Genomic DNA, 23,675 nt, shown 5'->3' with positions numbered 1-23,675 from the left:
CAGCTGTGCAAAGTAGAATTACCAATAAGTGGACAAAGATAGGCTGAGCTAGTTCGAATAAGTTCAGGAATGCTCAAACAATCCATCTTGCCTTCTGCCACACACGGTCAACAAGAGGGAGCTTTATAAATAAATACAGATATCCTAAAAACGATTTGCTTTGCGTTTACAAGTCTTTTCTCTTCCATGCCATTATTCACTACCCTAAGATCACTCAAGCAAATCGATAAGCTCTTACATGAACACAGCCCTACTCCTGTGTAAAGTAGCTGTCTGAATTGGTATTGATTTTTTTTTTTTTGGAGATAAAAACTGTGAGGATTTCCCTGTTTCTCTCTCCCACCACCACCCTCCTCCCACATCTCTTGTAATTATAGTATTTTTCAAGCAAAGCTGTAGTTTCTGCTTACCGCTAACTGGTATTTCTAGTGTAACTCCGCTGTCACATTTATTCAGACTAATGATCTTGCCAGTACATACACACTCTCATTCTGTAGTTAGTATTTTCCCTCTAATGTGGAAGGATGAATAGTCATTAAGCCGGTATGCATTCAGAGAGGGAGGGAGCAAGATGGTGTGTGTGTGTGGAGGGGAGGTAAACTGAAAAAGAAAACTAACTGTAGTAAAAATGTAGAACAGTCATTAAAAAAGGAGCTCTCCCAGGTACATTGAATCTTTATGCTGTTATCCTTACAATAATTTACCAATTATTGCAATGGCTTTAATTAGCCCTTGCCAATAGTCTATGTTGTAAGCCACATTAACATTTGTCCAGCGGCCATATAGAAATGTTTGCATATTTGCCTTTGCATCTGTTGTAATTTGTACTTTTCTGCCTAAAGTATAAATGAATTGCAGGTTCTTGCTACTAGTATCTTAGATATTTCATGTTTTTGGCACAAATGCATAACGTTTGGTGTTCACAGAATGTGGACACACATAGTTGAGCACACAATTTGAATCCAAATTGGAACTGACCCATTGAAATCAATGGCATCTATATTCTTGGCTATCAAACCCTACTTATTTCAGTGAGAGTATGGCTTAATAAGAACCTGACGGCATATACCAAGATCCAGGTATATAGAACTTATGTCTTGAGCACACTCCTGTACTGCAGTGAGTCCTGGACCCTTTGTGCATGGCAGGAGAGGAGGCTGAACACGCTCCATATGTGTTGTCTCCGACACATTTTTGGTATCACCTGGCAGGACAAAGTTCCAAATAGAGTAGTCCTAGAACGAGCTGGAATGTTTAGCATGTATACATTACTGAAACAGCGACATCTATGTCGGCTTGGGCATGTCATGAGAATGGCTGATGGTCGGATTCCAAAAGATCTCCTATATGGAGAATTAGTGCAGGGAAATTACCCAGAGGGAGACCACAGCTGCGATACAAGGATATCTGCAAGAGGGAGCTGAAGGCCTTAGGAATGGACCTCAAGAGATTGGAAACCCGGACATCTGAGCATTCAGCCTGGAGCAGGCGGTGCAGCATGGCTTCTTCCAATTTGAAGAGACACTTGTCCAGCAGGCTGAGGCAGTCCCGAAAACAGCAAAATCAGGGAGCTGGACAGGGGACATATTGTATTTGTCTTCAATGTGGAAGGGATTGTCACTCTCGAATTGGCTTTCTGAGCCACACTAGACACTGTTCCAAGTCCTCTATTCAGAGCATGTAACCATAGTCTCTCAAGATTGAAAGATGCCTAATCTAATCTATATTATTCATGTTTAATATAAATTTGATTTTTCATTTTGCGTACAGTGCCCAAAGCAGCAATTTGCTAGATGGGTGTTATATATAATTTTTTTTTAAAAAAAACAACCTACCTACATTATGTGCAAATCAGGCTGCTTTTAACCTGTGTCTGAACCATTGTTCGACCCACAACAATCACATGTACAATGAAGTAGAGACTTGAGATGAACTGTGTAGAACTGTGTATTTGACAGAATGATACAACCCACATAGAAGAAATTATAATAGTACAGAAATACATTCCAGTGATTTGCCTTCATTTGCACTAATGCTTTTCTAGATACTGTTTTGAGATTAGGAGAAAACTTAGAGTGCAGAAGGTGTATTACCTCTGGATGGGTGAGGTCAATGTTGTCCCAATGGGCACATTTATTCAGAGCATCTTATTGTGCATCATTTTCATAAATTTATTTATTTGCACATTCAGAAGTCAGAGTGTCTCAAGAGCATTGTTATTTGTGTTATCCATGCATGTGCACATACCATCTTGTTTTGTGCTTACTGAAAGCTAGGAAAGATACAAGATAAAGCTCCTTGAGGTGCTTTCTCGCTGCTTCAGCTCACTATGTGTAGCAGGTGAGTACTTCAGCCACCCTGTTAACAAAATTAAACATTTTCTTATTCAAAATTCTCCAAACTATGTTAATGCCAAGAGCAATTGTGGTGTTGCGGATATAATGTTGGACTAGGACTCAGCTGATCTGGGTGCAAATCTCTGCTTGGCCATGGAGAGACACTGTGACCAGAGGGATGGGGGATGGCAATTGTAAACCATTCCTTAAACATCTCATATACCTTGGAAACCCTGATAGAGTCAGTGTAAGAAGCAACCTGAGAGGCTGAAACAAGAAATATGAGTGTCACATCACACGAGGAGGTGCCCAAAAGGTTAGAGATGTCCAGAGAAGGACAATTAGCACAAAAGTTGTTGGAACTTAAAAAGTTTGAGCCCACAACCAAGCCTTTCTGTTCCCATCTTCGCTTCTTCCATGTAATGGGGATCAGATACTTTGTTTTAATTATATACATTATTAAGGGTTTTCCCCCTTCTGTTCCTCTAGAGCACTGGTGTCGAACTGTGGCCCTCCAGATGTTCTTGGCCTTCAACTCCCAGAAATCCTGGCCAGCAGAGGTGGTGGTGAAGGCTTCTGGGTGTTGAAGTCCAAGAACATCTGGAGGGCCACAGTTCGACACCACTGCTCTAGAGGGTAGGGTTGGAGTCAAATTATTTGGAAATGTGGGTTTTACTTCAATATTAGCAAGAACTTTCTGATGGTGTGGGCTCTTTAACAACCTTGGTGTGGTGAACTCCATTTCAGGTTTTCAGGCAGAGGCTGGGTGGCCACTGCCTGAATACTAAAAATCTGTGGATTGGCAGAGGGTTGGAGTAGTCAGTTCCTTGTTATCCCTTTTACTGTGAACACAGCTGAATATTAATTCATACAGCTGACTTGGATGAGCTTGTGTAGGACAAGACTTTAGGAACTGTGCTTGTAGAAGATGAAACTAGTGATTCTTTATATTCTGATTGAAAAGATATACATATTGTTAGTCAGTTCTCTGAATTTGCATTAGAATGACAATTTGAAAGAAATATGTGCAAGTATTGTTTCAATTCATACGTTTAATAGTATTCAGGATGCATATAGTGATTTATTCATAAAGATGAATGATCAGTTTTGCTAATCTATAAAGGTTCAGTTTTCACTACGTAATACCTCTCTAGACATAGGCAATCTGAGTATGTGCCTCAGAGCATGTGGGATGTCCAGTTTATAACCCAAAGTTTCCATATACATAAATATAAAAACATTAAAAAAACTAAACCTCAAGTTGTAAGAACATTACACAGGCATTATCAGACTTTATCTGTCATACACTCACATACACACTTTTTGGTGAATTACACATGAAAACTGACAAAAGCCGTATATCTATTGCAAAACTGAAATCAGTTCACTTCTATTTCATGGCTTTCTCCAAAAGATTTTTGAAGACTGTGATTGGACATTCTGGAAATTTTGTGGTGGATGACCCTTGCAGAATATCCCAAAGATTTTAATTTATACTGTTTTTTCTTTATTTTATTTTTTACATTTTAGTTTTACCTAGCATACATCGTTCTTTAATTTCCTTTTCCCTTTTCCACTTTGCCTACTGTCTTCTACTTTTCATAGCATTATTCTCTTTTCCAATGAGTCTTATCTTCTCATTATATATGTCTAGACAATGATAGCCTCAATTTGTTGCTTCAGGTTTTAACAATAATACAGACTTGATTTCTCTTTCTGACAGTCCATGGTATCTGGAAAGCTCTCCTCCAGCAGCACATTGCAAATGAATCAGTTATTTTCCTGTCAGCTTTCATACTGTCCCAAGTTTAACATCTGTATGCGGTAATCAAGTACAAATTTTCTTAGCCTTGGTCTCCAAAACACATCCTTACACTTAAATATCTCCTCTTGTTTCTTCTTAGTTTCCTTCTTCCTTCTTCCTTCTGATTTCTTCCTTCTGATTTCTTCTTTGCAGTCTCCATTTTTAATGGAGTAATCTTCAAAGATTTCCTCATTAAAAAGTGTTTAAAAAGAAGACAATAAGAAGAAGGAGAATGGCAAAACAACATGGTGAAGAGTAACAGATGTATTATGTCAGTGTGAACTTTCAGGGATCAAAATTCACTTCTTCAGTCAAAGTTTTAACAGACAGATAAAATGCACCTTTGCCTGACATGTTTGCCAATTGGATGCCAGTCTTCCCATATTCTGTCCTAACAGTAGCTTCTTGTCTAGATTATAGGTTGTATATCAGGAGGATCAGTCATTGTGGTATACTCATCTTCTAGCTCACGGTAATTAGCACTTCAGAAAGAAGATAAATGATTCTGATGTATCTGCAGGATAACTGATCTTAGTTCTGACCTATGGCACCATTAGTTCCAACTTAACGTGACTTCCCTGGAAGCAACATATTAGGTAGCAATGAAACTAAACTGAACATTTGACGCACATGGGAACATTGCACTTTTACAGTTCATATTCTGATGTCATGGTGCTGCAGAACATATATGTACCTATTCCCTGTAGTTTATTGCAAAGAAATTACATATTTAAAGAGTGTTTATAGGTATACTATAATCAATAGCAGGAGGATCCGGGCATCAAGTATTCGTACCATATACAAACCTTTATCTGTCACAGTGATGGGGAAAGTTACTACTACCAGCTCCCAGAATTCTCCAATCAGTGTGTATAGTAACCATGCTGCCTGAGGGAATCATAGAAGTTGTATTAAAACAGTAATCTATCCAAGCTCTGTTGCTCTTATGATACTGTTAATATTGGAATTTAGTTTGAGCTGGATATTTTCATTTGAATGATGAGAGCTCCTTGACAACATTCTGCAAGTGTCCAAGAACTCAAAGACACTGTCAAAAGAGGGTGCTGACAGACACCTCAAAGACCTCCAAGCAGCTAAAGACATTATGTAATCTGCCATTGCTAGATTCATTTGCTGTGGATAATTTAGAACTAAACTTCTCCTCCTTCATTTTTAGTTAGGCATCCTTCAGTCTCGAGAGACTATGGTAAGGAGAACTCATCCCCAGTCTTTTCTCCTTCATTTATGCTGTTTAGAATAGACTGGTCCATGAGATGAAGAGGAAGAGATAGGAGACAGACTTATTAGTACATCTGCGCCTGATGCTTCAGAAGATGGGTCTGCTTTCACCACTTTATATAGGCCAGATGTTGTGACCAGAAGAGAAGAGAGATGAGGCATTGATACAATTCTGTTGGGACTGGGCTCCTTCTATCCATAGCAGACTTATTGAAGCATCAACCTACACAGGGTGAACCTTAGCTTTAGGAGGAGTGGTAGGAATCCCCTACTTTCCTACCCCCAAGAGGGAAGTCTTTTGCAGCCATTGACAGTTTCTTTGTTGTAGTTTTCCAGAGTTTGGAACTTCCTAAATGCCTCGCTCCAAAGGGTCTTCAAAGTCAGACACTGTGGAAAGAATGAGCAACTTGTGCCCTACCGCTTTGCCCTTTCAAAGTTCCCCACCCTATTTGTGAGCAGAGAAACAAAGGAGACAATATCACCAAATGTTTCCATTGGAAGGAGAAATTCTTCAACCATTTCCCAGAGGCATGTCTCAACATGAGAGTCAGTCATGGCACAAGTTTTGTTGTTTCATCTCCCCAAAGGACTTTCTTTTGGTTTTGGATTTTACTGCACTGTTGCTGGGTGGCAACAACAGCAACTGTAATTGGTAGCCTAGCTAGCATCATTCTTCACCCATAATGTCCATTATCTAGTGCAATGGTTCTCAACCTTGGGTCCCCATATGTTCTTGGACTACAACTCCCAGGAATCTTGGCCAGCACAGCTAGTGGTGAAGGCTTCTGGAGAGTTGCAGTCCAAGAATATCTGGGGGCCCGAAGTTGGGATCCACTGATCTAGTGTTATTCTTGGGCAGTGGTTCCCAAACTTGAGCCTTTAGGTGTCCTTGGACTGCAACTCCCAGTAGCCTTCACTAGCTATGCTGGCCAGGATTTCTGGGAGTCGTAGTTCAAGACTATCTGGGTACCTAAGGTTGGGAAGCACTGTTCTAAGGCCTTGTGGTAATGGCAAGTGCAGAGAAGCAGCCACCAGAGAGAGGGAAAAGGAGAGTAGAGAACACTTGGAAATAATTTTGCAATTTTTAGGGGAGTAAGAAAAAGAAAAATCTCAGAACGTTTCTCGGGAAAACAGACTCTAGGAACCTGGAAGTTGAGTCATGGCAACTGGACTTCTTTCTTATTAGGTTGAAACATTTTGCTACTCATCCAAGTAGCTTCTTCAGTTTGAGGAAAGTTGGTAGGAGATCTCGGATATATCCTTCCTGTGGGTTTCACTTCCCCCTGGTCTGAATAGGCTTGTTAGATGGACAGAGGACTGGAGGTGAGTCATTGTGGACAATGGGTGGAGAAGGACTGCAGAAGTGGGATTTTCACTCATCCCCAGTCCTTTCTCCTTCTATCAAGCCTATTCAGACCAGGGGGAAGTGAAACCAACAGGGAGGATATATCAGGGATCTGTCCTCAGACTGAAGAAGCTACTTGGATGAGTAGCAAAATGTTTCAACTGAATAAGAAATAGGTCCAGTTGCCATGACTCAGCTTCCAGATAACTTCACCTGGATTACTGATAATATTCACAGATGTATTTTGGGAACATTTAATTCAACACTTGTCTTTTTTCAGTGTTCACCATCTTCCGCAGGCTGTCCAAATGTAAAATTTTTTAGGGATCATTGGAGATACAGGAGTTATTTCTCTTCCAAACATGTTTTAAATACAGCTGCTTCTGTGTAAGCCCTGTAGCAGATATGTGAAACTGTGTTGTGCCCAGATACAGGAAAAGGTAAAATTAATGCTATGCCATAATTTGTTCTTCAGTTTCCCAAAAGGCTTCATTTCACCATAAAGGAGGTTTCTCTTCTTCTGCCTTATTTTCAGAGCCAAGGTCTGTGGATTGTATCTTTGAATGTATCATAACACAGCAAGGTAGCCAGGAATAGTGCATTTGTTTCTTTTCCTTCTGTTCCATATCTCTTCATCAATCTTCAGCTTCCATAGCTGCCCACACTTCATGATCTGAAAATGCTATGAATCTGAAAATACCATATGCCACCTTCCCCAGTGGCCCTGGGGTTTAAATGGTGGAAAGCTGGAGGGGTACAACAGAAAACAAGAATAAACACGTAGTCCTTAGCTATATCAAAAGTAAGCAAAGCACAACAATCCTGGTATTCACCCATGAGAATTTCCTCAACATGTGTCCTCTTTTGAAATTCTTTTCTAAGGGAATTTCTTTATGTCAAATTGAATGAAAGCAATCAGTATTTCTCATGGAAGAAGCACTGTTGTGCTCTGAATGATATTTAGGTAATTTCTGGCTCTGTATAGAACTATCTCATCATAATGCTTGCAAGATAAGAAAAGTTTGGCAGTTGTTTACCATTGCCACTTTCTGCCTTGTACTAACACAACTTAGTTTGAGTGTCACACCTGTTGCCTCCTCTGCCAGTGTCACCTTCATCTACCACTGCTGCCCCATCACCACTGAAACTATCCATTCTCTTCTGCTGATGAGGCAGTTACCCTTGAAGAGGCTGATGCATTTTAATCTAGTGTCTCAACTGTGACCATTTCACCTTGAGTGACCCTGCTTGTAATGGAGCCTGCTCTCCTGACAGCATTGTTCTCAGCTTCACTGACACATTCAAATCCCTTCACCATGTTAATGTGTGCATCCAAGAAGGGGTACTTTAGCTGAACTTTTCTTACCTTGAAAACCCTATAATGAAACAGTCCAAAATGAAATGAGGGATAGTGCTGGAAGATAGGACTCCCAGCTCAGAAGGCACTCATTCAGCTACTGGGGAATAACAAAGAACAAGTATAAATAGCACTGTTGATAATGCAACTAGATTTTAAAACAAAATGACATCTATTGGCTGATTTGCCAGTGAAAGAAGTGAAAGGAATGTTTGATGCTGCACATATTGTTGGAACATGGAATTTGAGAAGTATAATCAAGGTAAACTGGAAACTAAAACAAGAAATGGAAGATATAAATATCATAGTGCTTGGTATCACTGAACTAAAGTGGACTGGAATGCAATATTTTCATTCAGACAACTCTAGAGTGTTTTATTCTGGAAATGACAGACAAAGAAATGGAGTGGCTCTAATACTGAGGCAAGATGTAACACAGGCAGTAAGGGGTTACAGGGCAAGGTCTGAACAAATAATATAGTTTAGACTCTATGGAAAATTTTGTAATGTAGCCATCATTCAAGCCTAAGCTCTAGCTACAGATGTGAAAGAACATAAAATTGAAAGCTTTTATGCAAACTTGCAGGAGGGGATTGATCACACATAAAGATGGGCACATTCCCTTCTCCTACCTCCTCAGCCAATGGTCCACTCACCAGTCTCCTCCTCCTCTTCAGCTGTTTAGCCAATCCCCAGCAGGAGCACAGGCTTGCCTGTCCCGCCTCCTTGTTTGAGTGGGTAATCAGCCAAAGAGGCGAGGCAGGGAAGCCCATGGTCCTGTCAGGGACTGGCTGAATAGCCAGAGAGGAGGAGGATAAGAGTGTGTGCCAGCTGGTGAGTGGGGGATCTAGCCATGGAGATGGGGGAAGGGAACACAAACTGAGGTTCATGCTCATCTCTAATCACACACCAAAATAAGACATGCTTATCATCATAGCTGACTGGAGAAAAAAGTAGAAAACAAAGCATAACCAAATAGCATTGGAAAATTTGGTCTAAGGCAGAGAAATGAAGCAGGAGAATGACTCATAGATTTCTGCAAAGACAACAATTTGTTTATTGCAAATATATGCTTCAAATAGCCAAATATATGACTTTATATGTGGACATCACCAGATGGTCAGTATAGAAACCCAGTATATTATGTAATTAGAAGCAGGAATTGGAGTAGCTGTATTTTCCCTGTCAGAACAAGACCAGGAGTGGACTATGGTACTGATCGTGAACTGTTAATATCCAACATTAAAGTTAAAAAAGTACACTAAAAGGAACTGCGATGCCAAAATATAATTTAAACAACATTCCTGAAGAACTTAAACTCCACATAAGGAACATATTTGCATTAATAAATTCAATTGACCATGAAGCAGAAGGAATGTGGGTTGCATTGAGAGCTATTATTACAGAAGAAAAACAATTCCTGTAATAAAAAAGAAAGAGAAAACCTAAATAGATGATACAGAAAAAATTAAAATTATTAAGGAAATGTGAGAAACAGAAGTATGAGGTTACAAAACCCTGAATACAGTTTTTTAGTGATTGTCACATAGCGATAAATAGAACTACAACAATAGCCAATGCAAAGAAATAGAGAACAACAACAGGGGAGAAACAAGATATCTCTTCCAGAATATCCAAGAATTCAGAGGGAAATTTAAGCTCATATTAGCAGTAATGAAAGACAACCAGGGAAGCACACATGTCTGACCAGGAGATAAAAGGATTTGAAGAGGAATTCTATGATAAAGAACCTACAAATCTAGAAAGTGAAACAAAAGCTTCTCTGACAGCATTGATAAGAAATAAATCACCAGGGGTGGATGGGTTGCTGATAGAACTATTTCAGGCCACAGAGACTGAATCTGTCAATATCCTAACAAGAATATGCAAAAAAAAAAAAAAAAAAAAGGAAATGAAACAATGCCCCGCAGACTGGCAACATTTATTATACCTTTCAATCCTCAATAAAGGAAGTGCCAATGAATGCAATAACTATAGGACCATTGCTCTCATTTCATGCAAGCAAAGTGATCCTTAAGATGTTGCAACGAAGACTTTTACCTTATATGGAGCTAGAAATGTCTGATATTCAAGCTGGATTCCAAAAAGAAAGATACATTTGAGATCATATTGCAAATATTTGCTGGCTACTGGAGCTCTTCAAAAAATTTAAGAAAAAGGCCAGCCTATGCTTTATATGACAAAGCCTGGTGTAGATCATGAGAAACTATGGGCTGTTTGCAAGAAATTGGTATGTCTCAGCTCTTAATTGGTCAGATATGTAACCTGTATTGTGGACACCAAGCTACCATTAGGACAGAATATGGAGATACAGAATGGTTTCCGATAAGCAAAGGTGTCAGATAAGGATGCATTTTATCCCCTTATCTGTTCAATCTGTACACAGAACATATCATATGGAAACCTGCACTAGATTCAGATGAAGGAGAAATTAAAGTTAGTGGAAGGAACATCGATAATCTAAGACAATGGTTCCAAATCTTCAATCCCCAGACATCCTTGGTCTGCAAGCAGATTCTGGTGAAGGGTTCTGAGAGTTGCAATCCAAGACGTTCTAGGGACCAAGGTTGATCTGAGATAAGCAGATGATTCCATCTTACTGGCAAAAAGCAGCAATGTTCTGAAACAACTTTTAGTGAAAGTGAAAAAAGAAAGCGCCAAAGCAGTACTACAATTGAAGAAGATAGAAGAACTATACAACTTTGTTGCTGACAATGAAGAAATTGAAATAATGAAAGATTTTCTATGCCTTGGTTCACTCACCAATCCAACTGGAGAGTGTGGTCAAGAAATCAGAAGAAGACCAAGACTCGGAAGGGAGCAATGAAGGAATGAGGAAATATAAAGTGTAAAGATGTGTCACTGAAGTCTAAGACCAAAATCATCTGCATTCTTGTATTCCTGATCACTATGTATGGGTGTAAAATCTGGACAATGCAGAAAGCAAATGGGAAAAAATTGTTTAGTATGAAACAAGGTGCCGGAGGAGAAATTAGTAGATACCCTGGACTGCCAGAAGGCCGAATGAGTGGTTTCAACCCTGAATTATCTCTGGAGGCAAAAATGATGAAACTGAAGGTATAGTACTTTAGGCACATCATGAGGAGGCAAGATTCTTGGGAAAAGACAGTAATGCTGGAAGAGGTTGAAGGCAGCAGGAAAAGAGGAAGACTAAATATGAGATGGATTGACTCCCCAAAGGAAGCCAGAGGCTTGAGTTTAAAAGAGTTGAGCAGGGAGAGGATATTCTGGAGATCACTCGTTTGTAGAGTCATCATAAGTCAGAGATACAGCTTGACAGTACATAACACAACATAGAACTGCACTGGGTGGGAGAGCCAAATTCTGTTTCAAGGTAAAGGTAAAGGTTCTCCTTGACAATTTTGTGTCCAGTCGTGTTCGACTCTAGGGGGTGGTGCTCATCCCGCTCTTCAAGCCATAGAGCCAGCGTTTGTCCGAAGACAATCTTCTGTAGTCACATGGCCAGTGAGATTTAGACACGGAACACTGTTTCCTTCCCACCGAGGTGGTCTCTATTGATCTACTTGCATTTGCATCCTTTCGAACCGCTAGGTTGGCGGGAGCTGGGACAAGCGACGGGAGCTCACTCCATTTCAAGAGGGACGATTAAATCTGCGTGGATATTAATTGATATTTATACAAATGTAAATGCTTTCACTGACTATGAGAATAGCCTGAAGGTTGGGATGGGGGCATAAAATGTACCAGAGAGTAGCTGAAGTTAGTACGGTTGGATTCCTTTCCATTCCTTTTTCTTTTATGCCAGTACAATATTGTGGTCATAAGTAAAAGCTGTTCTACTGTGAATAAGATGAAATATGAAAAGATCTGCTCTGAGTGCACTAACAGAAGTGGGCATCTAGTGTGCTTTAGGGTTTGATTTATTGAAATTTGAGTACACTAAATAAAATATTATGTAGCTCAGGCTCTAGCCCCCAAGATAAGAGTCTTAAAATGAATATCAGTTAACCCTACATGCCACATAAATCTAACAAAACCTTAATATAGCATGTTAATAAAAGAACCTGCAGGAGATACCTTGAAGGCCTTTTCTGTTTTGTCTCTCTGCAGCCCACAGAGAAAAGGGAATACATTTTGACACAGAAGTGAAGTCTCAGCAGAAATTCATTTCCGTGTACATCCCACAGCATACTTGCAACTAAATTCATGATTTAACTAGTGCTGCTATTTCATGTAACAATTATGCAACCTCTTTTTGGAGCCACGTTTCTGTTTTCAGACCACAAAAGCCTTCGGCTGTAAACCTATACCTGACTAAATGCACAACATCAAAATTACAGGTAGCGAAAAGAACCTGGGTTGCAGTAGAAATGATGAAATTGTGTGAAGTTTGTCAAAGAGCAAATGCCAAGATAGAAAAAAAAGTAGATTTAAAAATACTTTAAAAAAAAAAGATTTTCCCCTTGTGTATCAACCATGTAATAAGCCACAAAATTTACTATCCTATAGAAATATTTACTAGCCTACAGGGGGCTGGCAGAGCAGGGATGAAGAGTTCTCTTCCTTCTGCAGCAGAATGATGCATTGCTTCCCTGTTCTTGCTGACCATTTAGTTTATATACTGAGGACAGAAGAGAGACCACTTTGTCCTTCACTATCATGCTTACAGTATTTGCCTGCAGGGAATTCCATGTCGCCTATGGCTATGAAACTGGCAGTATACTGGGGTGGACAAGAAGGGAGCAGATGTTTCCAGTCATTTGAACAAATTGCAGTCCGGAAGTGACCTTTTTACCCCAAAACTAGAGGTGATCACAAATCACTTCTGTCTGAAAAAAAGCTTTAAACAACTCTTAGAGGAACATAACCTGGCAAAATTTTCCTGCATGCCTACTAGAGTGGGCGAGGGGGCTAGGTTTTTTTTGGGGGGGGGGTTAATGTCAAAATACCTTTGGACGGAATTGGGGTACTTGGGATGCCAGAGCAGCAACTGGAATCCTGGGGGCCTTCATGTGGCCCACAGGCTGAACTTGACCCTCCTCTGCCTTATCTTTTTATTAAGTGATGTTTTTGAGTGCTTTATAGAAAGTGGCCCAGTCCAATTATGTTGTTGTTATGTGCCATCCATTTGCATCCAATTTACAGTGACCCTACTTGAGTTTTCAAGGTGTGTACAATATTTAAAATTGAGAACACTTGTAGAGTTGTTCTACAAGTGCAAATCTTCTACCCATGAATTTTCATAGCCAAGAGAGGATTTGAACCCAGGTCTCCTACGTCCTAATCCATCACTTTATCTGCTTCATCTCACTGTCTCTCCCACTGTACTCTGATCTTTCTCATAAGAATTTTCTGCCCTACCTTGGATCCTCAATAGAAGCAAATTGAAGGCACATAACAGCAACATCTTGGACCATATTTTGCAGTGCCACAGTAGGGATGATGTGTAATTTGCCATTGCATTTAACTTCCATTTTTTTAAAAAAGTGCACAAATCCCATGCACAGTTTGGGTGAATAACTTTAATTATCATGGAGGTTAAGTTTACGTATTTTCTGAAGACTGTGGCAGTGAAGAAGCAAGTTGTTTCTCCCCCACAATTGTTATGATCTGAGTGATGATCACCCCAGATAAGTACATTAGACTTGGGAAACTAATTTGTTTCCTTACCTTTTGCAATTTTTGAAAGGTAACATCTTCTTCTTATTCACTGAGCAATTTAAAAAGTAATTCATCCTGTTACTTGTGCTGCCTTATGCTTTTTCACTACTTGTCATTACTTTCAAAATGCTTCTAAGGAAGCTTTTAAATTCCCATTAAAATAATATTTATTTCTAGCCATCACACAATTTTTGTTTCTAGTCATCACACTACTTTTGAAATATAACTTTGCTACACTCTTATCACCCCCAAAAGTCACTAATTACAGCTACATTACTTGTAACTGCTTACTTCTAAGCGTTACACACATTTATGCTCACTCGCTCTCTTTCTCTCTTCTCTCCTCATCACCACTGCTGCTATTTTGTATTTTTAAAAACCTGTGTATTAAATGCAAACGTGCATTTAAATTTCAAGCAAGTGTAGCCACTACAGAAGTTGCAATTCCCACCATGCTTTGTCTTTCGCACTTGAATTTCCGGTTCTAGAAGTTAAACCCATATTGAGTGTGCTGCTCATGACAAAATTCCAGTCTATCATACTTTGGTCATCATGAAGAGCAAAGGTGGGGTGGAACTGAAATAAAGCCAGAAAAACTATGTTCAAAAAGTGAGTATCAGTACTATAAATAAGTGGTAGTTGAAATTTCAATAAAGCCTTGAGGTTAATTGTACCCTACTTTCTTTCCACCCCCACCTCTGCCAAACAGGAGTGATTAATTTCCATCACTCTGAATAATCTGAGACATTCATTTAAATGCAAGGGTGAATGTAAGTGCTGAGGTACCTGTTTTAACAGTAAACATGCAAGGAGTTAGCAACAGACACTGCTGGAAGCTCTGAAATTTTTGTTGTTGTTTCATCAAAATCCACTTGAGGCACCTTAAATTACTTTTTTTCTCTCAAAGCAAGTTACTGACTGTGACACCAGCTGCTCAAGGCACAAATCAGCAATGCCTAGAACTATTCTGAAGTCAACTTCTGCAGCACCTTTTCTACATTTACCCTAATCAAAAAATGTGGTAGTGATAGTTGAAGTCCCTGAGGTGCTTCCTGTGCAGCACTGCTGATAACCTGGAGCAATATAGATCAAGGAGGAAGGGGAACAAATCCCTGCTCTGTATGCTCTTGCTTTGAAGCTAGGAGAAAAGTCATTTTTCATTATTACAGGTACTAATCTCAGCAGATTTGCCTCATTATCTGAAGAAAACGTCCTTTATTATTATGTGAAAGATCAGCTAGGCAAGAATGAGAAGGGGAAATCTTAAGGAGTTGGCCAGGCTCACTGCATGTGAAGATAGAATCATCAATTGCCGATTGCTTGTATTCCCCAAATATTGTTTTTGCCCTTTCATAACCTATTAAAACATTGCCTGCATTAGTATTCAGAAAGGTGCTAAAGTTCTTAGTTTAAACTGAAGAAGCTACTTGGAAGAAGCTAGCGAAACGTTTTAACCTAATACGAAAAAGGCCAGTTGCCATGACTCAACTTCCAGATAACCTCACCTGGATGACTGAGAATCTTCACAGATATATTCTTAATTTAAAGTCGACCTCTATTCATGGAAGTGTTTCTGTAGAAACAACAGACCTTGAAATTAACGTATTGGAATAAGAGCTACCACACAGAATGAGTTATCTTTCAGCAGCTATGACAACTTTATTGTTTTAAAAAGTATTTCCCTCAGTCCTTTGGGAGTTGTTCTTCTTTCCCTCTTACCTTCACGATACGTGCTTTGGGTCAGCACAGGATTCTGCTGTTTAGCTTTTATCTATCTATCTATCTATCTATCTATCTATCTATCTATCTATCTATCTATCTATCTATCTATCTATCTATCTATCTATCTATCTATCTATCTATCTATCTATCTATCTATCTATATGCTACCCACACTACCCGAAGGTCTTTAGTTCAGAATAATCAACAGCTGAGCAAGACCCAGCAGGAAGTGTGGTTGGTGCCAGTTCCATTTCTTAATGAGTGTTTAGAACATTGCCAGTACTGTAGTTTCACTAGGAAATGGTCCTCCATCCACCTTATATATGATGGTGGTTAGAGGCAGTGCTGTCTCTTGGCCTCTCCTTCAAGAGCTGGTCATGTAACACTCATTACTAGCAAGCAGTTTTCCCCAGAACAGCTGTGTTAGTCGATACATATCAATAAAACAAGCTGGAATCTGGAATGGCATGGATTTTTTTCTTTTCTTATCATAGAGGGTTTGAATTACTGGTAGTAGGTTCTAGGAACATGTAATGTTCCATGTTCTTGGATTGCAACCCCCAGAGTTTTCCAAGAATTCTCCAAGCAAAATTATTGGAATTACAGCCCACAAACATAAATCTGCAGATCTCTAGAAGGGCTTTTGGGTTATTTACCTCTTGGAGAATCCAGGGAGTTGCAATCCAAAAGCATGAAAAGAGCTTACTCCCCCCCTAGTAGCTTCTGCTACATTGTCATTCCACCATTACCTTCATTCTTTTGTCTGAGTTGATCCAGACAATTCTTAAACAATGTGATCTCCCTTAAGTTAAATACAGTGGTACCTCGACTTACGAGCTGAATCCATATTGGAATGGCGTTCGTACATTGAAAAGTTCATAAGTTGAGGCAAATTTTTTGATAGGAATGCATTGAAAGCCATTTAATTTGTATCTGCTGTTTTTCGTTCATATGTCGAGGTGCTGTTCGTAGGTAGAGGCATTAGTTCCCGTAGGAACTAATGCAAAGCCAGTTAATCCGTACTCTAATAGGGAGTGAATTTTTCTTCTTCTTCTTTTGACCTAAGGTGAACTTAGGTCAAAAAAGGGCAGGAAAGGTTTTTTTCTTTTTCTTTTGTTTGTAAGTCGAGGCTCCGTTCTCAGGTCGAAGCAACTTTTTGCGAACGGAGCCGTTTGTAACTTGAAATGTTTGCAAGTAGGGACGTTTGTAACTCAAGGTACCACTGTATTCACTACTGGCTGGTTCCCAGACAGAGGTGTGTGAACTAAGTTCCCTGAAAAATAAAGAGCTCAACCCAAGCTACTCTGTACACAGCACCACATGCAGAAGAGGTACACAGGGCACATGTGGGTAACCTGTATATTAAGGGCCACGTGCAATCTACATTCCAATATAGGATAGCTTTTGCCAAAATCATGTTTCCCTTCTCTTCCCTACCTATAAATAAGCAGTTCAGTAGCCTGAAGTACACTTTAAGTTGATTTTTTTAAAAAATGTGTGTACGGTGTACAGGGCAATTCATCCCCATATGCTATTTTCCCAGTTAAATCACATCTGCCCTCCCCCATATACTAAAACTTGGAAAGATGAGGAAAACACTGCTCAGTGGAATTCTCTGTTGTTTCTTGCCTACATAGCAGGAAAGAGACCCTGTCTGTGTCCATCTGGGGGTGGAAAAACTGTGTTCATGCAAAGTAAAGGAGGGCAGGAAGTATGTTGTGTTCATGCTATGCCAAAATCATCTTCCATGAGAATTTCGATGGTCCCTTTTTCAATCAAACGAGAAGAAATGGCTTTCAAAAAGAATTTGAATTTCAAACAAATTCTCATGGGTGAAATTCAGGATTTTTATGCGTACGTTAGTTTTCAGTTCCTGAGGATGCGTTCAAGTGTCTTGTATTTCACTGCACAGCAGGTTCTGTGGCAGCTTTCCAAAGTTTGGTTAAAGCCCAGAGGAGAATAGTAGTGAAGAGTAACTCCTCCCATAGGACTTTTTCAGAATAAGGAGGCAGCCAGGGAAGCTGCAGAGTAATGTAGAAATGTTTGAATAGAAAGGAAAAAAAATCAGCACCTCACCCTTGCTTGCCTTGCTTAGCTAACAGTAAGTTCCAAAATGTCCAAAAAAAAAAAAAAAAACCCTTTCTAAAGGACCTCAAGAATAAGGCAGAAACATTGAAACCTTTTTTCATAGGAAACCAAGACATAAGAGATGTTGGAGCATGGATTAAGGCATAGCATTAGCTTCACTCCCCCCCCCCCCCAAGGTGCATATATTATTCTATCTCACCCTCTCTCATATCTACTGCAGGGGTTATGTTATAGGCAGGAGTTGTATTATAAAACCTCTTCTACAGTGGAGACAAAATGTATCTAAGCAACCCTCCCAATTATTTAGAGACGGTTCTGAACTGTAAAGAATGACAATTAGTTCTGGGTCAAAATTCCTCTGAAGGCATGTTCCTCGGCAGTATTCCGAGATTTTGTGTTATGTTTCTCCCTTAGAAATAAGAGTCTGCTTTGCAGAATTTTCTCAATTTTTTTTTCCATTTTGAGCGGGTACTGTCTTGTCGCCATGAGCATACAATACTCTACAGTGGTTCTTAACCTTTGTTACTCAGATGCTTTTGAACTGCAACTCCCAGAAACCCTAGTTAGCACAGCTGGTGGTGAAGACTTCTGGGAGTTGCAATCCAAAACTCCTGAGAAACTCAAGGTTAAGAACCAGTGCTCTGAGACAACAGAAGGCAGAGGACAAAATGGTGGCCAGAATACCAACATGGTTACTTTTCATGCTACTTGCCTTTCATGCTATTCCCCAAATAAAATGCTTAATGTCTCTCTCTGGTAAATTCAGTGAAATTGCCACCTCCTCTGCCATTTCTCTTCTCAAAAATAGCATGCAAAATTTTGAGAACCATTTGGAAGTAACTATACTATGTGTGGACATTACATATTGCATCCACATAAGGGAATGACCAAGAGGAAAGATACCTGGTGCTACTTAAGAGTGAGAGAGCAGGGACGTTTTCCTTCGCAAAGTTCTTGCTGAAACTCGCAGAGTTGTATTGTGCAGATCCTTGGTTTTCTATACCTAAATTTCTTAGATGTTGTGTAAAAAGGTGCTGTGTTGTCTTTAGTAAGCACCATGCAGCAGGAAAATGTGTTGAGGTTCTATTCTAGGTTTAGACTACACTGGCCAGAATTCTGCTGGTGTTTCTTTAAGGTTTGCATGCACCTAATTAATAATTTAAAAAATCCTAAGCCAAGTGTACTGTTTCAAGCTCTCTCTGGACAGTTAATCATTTTTAACTGTGCAGGCTACACATCGCCCACTCAACAAGCTGAGTATTCAGTTTAATGACTGGGCAAAGATGGAAGGTTGAGTCGAACTCAGATCATGAGCAGTCTTCACTGCATTGGTGCAGTTTAACCATGGCACCATGAGGCTCCAAGTGCCAGTGCATGTCTCAGTTCTCCCATGCATCTGATAACACAATTGAGATGTGTTCTGGCACCCTATTAATTAGTTGCAATTAGCCCTGGCAAGTTATGCACATCATATGCAAACACCTATATGATTCTGGCTACCAATGGAAAAAATGTGTGTAACCACCATGTAACTGAGGGAATGAGTTGGGTTCTCATTTAAACAAGTCTACATCTATTAAAAGTCTTGTCCAGTGGCATGTAACAAGCAGAATATGCTGGGCATTGGAAATTTATAGTGGAAGTCAGCATTGATCTTAGCTTGTGCTTGAGGGTCTGCCTACATGGACACACGTTTTCTCCAGAATCAATATGGTCGAACAAGATGTTGCTATCTTCTCCACCCCACCCCACCCCACCCCAATTCAGTTCACCTATAACAAGAAGCCTATAACAAGTGGCATTCCTTTATAGAAGAGCCACTTGTTGGACCTTTTCTTAGGATATATCATATACCCATCAAGCTTCCACACACCCTCAGGGCTGTCATGGAATCGGTCATTGTTAACAGAACTATCTTAAGCTCCATAAACACTGAAGAAACAGAAGCAACTTCTTTTTAAAATTCTTCTTCAGATTTTTTTTAAAAAGTGTTTTCTGACAGATAAGGTTTTCCAGATACTTCAGCTGTCACAGACATCCATGGTTCTATATTTACCGCTACATTATTTCATTGTTCTTTCATATCAACAGGAATATATCTCTCACCATCTTTAGTCACTTCACTTCCAAAATCACCAATTGCAGCATTGATGTTTTCTGCCTAGAACATATGCCCAAACAATGTTCTGATCCAGCAAGTCAGCTTCACTCCTGCTGGTGCCTCAATCCTGTGTTCATTTACATGGAAGCAAATCTGACTATTCTCAATAGCTGATTGCTTTCCTAGTGATCAGAACTATATTGGCGTAAAAATGGAGTGAGCAAAGTGCAACAATCCAGATGTTATTGGACTGCAGTTCCCACTATTTGTCTTCACAGGTTGTGCTGGCTAAGGAACTACAGTACAGCAACATCTGTAGAACTGGACTTTGCCCACCCCTAACATGAAGCAACGAAAACATGTTTTCTTTGCTAGGAACACTGATGGACTGGAAGAAGAAAAATGCTATAGCCTTGTAATCACAGGAAATGGGGCGGGGGGAGTTGATTTTCTTGCTGTTTGTCTCCAGAAGAATAAAATGTGAATTGTGTTATGATTTTGTCAATATTATACAAAGCCTTCACAATCTAAAATAAATTACTTTATGATCTCGAGGCTCCTATCGATTTTCTGATGATCTCAAATGGAACACATTCCGTTTCCAACTCTGGCAAATTGCTTGCTCCCTTGAGAATTCCTATTGGATTTCTATTAAAGGGAAGGTTAAAACCATTCCCCGGAAATCTAGGGAAAGCAGGAGGAGGTGGGGGTGGGGGAAGAAGGCTTTTGCAGGGGCTAAGCTCTCAGTAAATGGGTATTTAACCTTTGGCCAATGATGGTAAGGCTCTTTCAGTTCTATTAGGCCAACAGCAAGCTTCTATAATTAAATAATAATAATAAAAAATCTGTTTAGAGCCATGCCAAACATGTCCTGGGAATTAAAGCATATGGCAAGAATTGGGGGGAAGAAGACTTTCCATATGCTAATGACCCTTGATGTCTGAAATAAATTAGATCCATTAGAGTTTATGCTCAATAAAAGTAAGACTTTAAGCACTCCAAAGTTAGTGACTCGAGACCAATTTTTGGCTCTGAAATTCAATCTGTCTACTTATTAATTCTTAGTGAGACTCCTGAGCAGACAGGAGATGCAAAATTATAATAGTGTGCTGAATCAGAATTTTAAAGTACTGTGCGTTTCTTTCCTTTCCCTTTTTTCTTTTTAAATTAAACCATTTTTCATGTATGTGTTTTTTTTAAACTTTCCCTTCATTAATTTGATTTTGTTCCCATCTTTTTTTTTCTTTTAAAGGTTTCATTTACCCTATTTCAACTGAACAGAGAACCCAGAATGAATATGGATTTTCTTGTAAGTGTTGTTTGATTTTATGTTCTTGGATTCTAATTTCCTGATCCAAGATTTATTTTTAGATTACTCATATGTGCATAAGGAAGAAGAGGTTCTGTATTCAGAAAGCCTTGCTCAATGCTTGCTTCGATAACATTATGTGGCCCAGTGTATTAGAGAAACTAGTTGAAGATATGTGAAATCAGAGTCCAAGAAAGCAATAGAAACAAAAATCAGACAGGTGATATGCAAAATTCTACCATAAGAAGGGGACTTGGAAGCATAAAACAATTGCAAAGATTTGGCTTGATCATGAAGGAAGACAAAGCAGAAGGATAGAATGGCTGCTTGGCTGATATTATTTCTACTCTTGTTTGAGTGACTGACACCTTCAGTAAGATAAATAGCACCATTTTCAGAATGTGGCCTTTAGTTCCTTTAGCATAAATTACATTGAGCCTGATTATTTCCTATTGGGCAGCTCCCTGTTTTTACCCATGCCATCTGGGGACCTAAAGAAAAAAGAGAACAAAAACTTTAAAATATAATAACATTTTTTTAAAATGTTCTCTGGATGCAGAAAGTATGCCAAGTGACTTAATAAAAAAAAAAATAAGATACTAATACATTTACATACCCTGATCTTAGCCTCTTTTTTAAAAAATAACTTAGGATAGGATTTCTTTTCTCTGCACTGAAAGTCTGCATCCAGTTTCCTGTCACATACTCAAGCCTTTGGGAAAGTGACGGAGGGAGAGGCATTAAGTATTACACTGGGATTAGTGAAGGAGATGTGTTACAAGCAGATAGTGCAAAGCCTCATATGCTGGCCTGTTTCCCACAGGAGGACTGTAGTCCTGTCTTGCTTTTAAAGATTTTGTAGCATTCTATTCTGTACTGAATCAGAGAAGGGGATACAACTAAGTGAATAAGCTGGGAGATATGGAGTGGAAATCTCACCTCAGCCATTAATTTAGTAAACAAGCCACCCTTTCTCAGCTTAAACACCAGCTCCATCTCTAATGCAGAGATTCTAGTATTGCCCTACTCCGTGGAGTTCTTATGAGACTCAGTTGGTGAATGGTTTGCCATCCATCTGTTTTGGAGTTCAACTCTCAGAAGATCCAGCCAGCATGGCCGATCTTTAGAGATTCCGAGAGTTTTGGCCCAAACTTGTGGAGGCCCAAACTTTGGTGTGTTTGTTCCTTTTGCTTTGTGTACTTCTACCCTGGCTACCTGTAAACAAACAAAAGCAAAGAGAGTAAATTTCAGTGGACTTAAAATAATTGCAACACCAAACTTCATAAAACCACACCTAATGAGTGAAAAATAGTAGAGTAATAAAACATCACAACAGACAGACAGACAGACAGACACAGATACAGACACAGACACAGACACACAGAGACACATAAGAGTCAGGTTGCTGAGAAGGCATTAAAATAAGAATATTCCAGACTTTGGGGACATTAGCCAAAATGAGCCTCTTCAGAAGATGAGGCACCTGAGTAACAGTTTTTAACAATAAAATTAATGCACGAGGCAAATACAGAACGGCAACAGTAGTTCACTTTATTGCATGTCTTCCTTGTTTCATCCTCCATCTCAGTGTTTATATCCAGTAAGCTATTCAAAGCATGCTGACATTGTATGTTGTACTGCCATTCTTGTTCTTAAATACAGTGGGGTCTTGACTTGAGAACTTAATCCATATTGGAAGGCGGTTCTCAAGTCAAAAAGTCTGTAAGTCAAGTCTCCATTGACCTACAGTGCATTGAAAACCAATTAATCCCGTAACAGGCCGTTTTTGTTCCATTTTGGTTTTTTTCTGGTCTATAAGTCAAATCTCTGTCTGCAAGTCAAACCTAAATTTTGCGGCCAGAGAAGTCTGTAACTCAAAAAGTCTGTAAGTTAAGCCATCCATAAGTCAAGGGTCCACTGTATAGTCTGTGATGGGGATTGACTGACTTTTTCCCATCTCAGTCCACCTGCAAAAGAGCTTGCTTATGTGAGCCTTTCTTATTTCCTTGGGCAATCACCAGAGGTCCTCACTGTAATTGAAGTAGTGAGGAGGGATGATACAAATTTTCCTAAAACCAGTACCCCACATTCCATTCTGCAGTTAAACCGGAGGGGGGGAGAGGTCTGGGATCAAAAAACTGGTGTCAGTGGAAAGCATTTTTCCACCCTAATTGTGCATCGGGACAGTTTTGTGGAGATGGTTACAGTGTATGGGGAAGTAAATGCAAACTCTTCCTTTTTCAGCTGTGCTCCCTCCCCAGTTGCTTCCTCCAGAATTGCAATTTTGCTTGAAAGCTGTTTTAGCAGGAAAGTAACCATCACCCCTAGATCTAGACAGGATGCATGAAGTTCATAAGCAAATGTGATTTTCATTTCATTTCAATGGAGGTACCAGTTCCATGCTTGCACCCATATATCTTGTTGTTGCAGAGAGCTACCCGTATTTTTCGCTCCATAAGACGCACCTTTCCATAAGACGCACCAATTTTTTAGGAGAAGAAAACAGGAAAATATAATCTGTTTTCTTCGCTCCATAAGACGCACAGACTTTCCACCCCCCCTGTTTTGTGGGAAAAAACTGCATCTTATGGTGCGAAAAATACGGTATTCTATTTGCATAGAACTGAAGAAACCCTTTTGCATAAATTAGTTGCAATTAGATTACGCCCATTGAATCCATGGAATTTAGAGGGTTTGACTTATGAACTCA

The 23,675-nt window shown here is 39.5% G+C and overlaps 1 protein-coding gene across 4 annotated transcripts in view; it reads left to right on the top strand.

Annotated features, from left to right (window-relative positions):
- Nucleotides 1-23,675, top strand: part of UNC5C (unc-5 netrin receptor C) — a 413,186-nt gene that overhangs the window by 332,735 nt on the left and 56,776 nt on the right. For 2 of the 4 annotated variants that reach the window (XM_078394596.1, XM_073001907.2), the window contains one exon: nucleotides 20,909-20,965. The exons of the other annotated variants lie outside the window; for them this stretch is intronic. In XM_078394596.1, coding sequence (XP_078250722.1) covers nucleotides 20,909-20,965 — 57 coding nt within the window. The remainder of the gene's footprint in view (nucleotides 1-20,908; nucleotides 20,966-23,675) is intronic. 4 annotated transcript variants of the gene reach the window in all.

This window comes from Pogona vitticeps, chromosome 5, assembly GCF_051106095.1.
Source record: "Pogona vitticeps strain Pit_001003342236 chromosome 5, PviZW2.1, whole genome shotgun sequence".
Taxonomy (NCBI): domain Eukaryota; kingdom Metazoa; phylum Chordata; class Lepidosauria; order Squamata; family Agamidae; genus Pogona; species Pogona vitticeps.
This window is presented reverse-complemented; position numbering and strand designations above follow the sequence as displayed.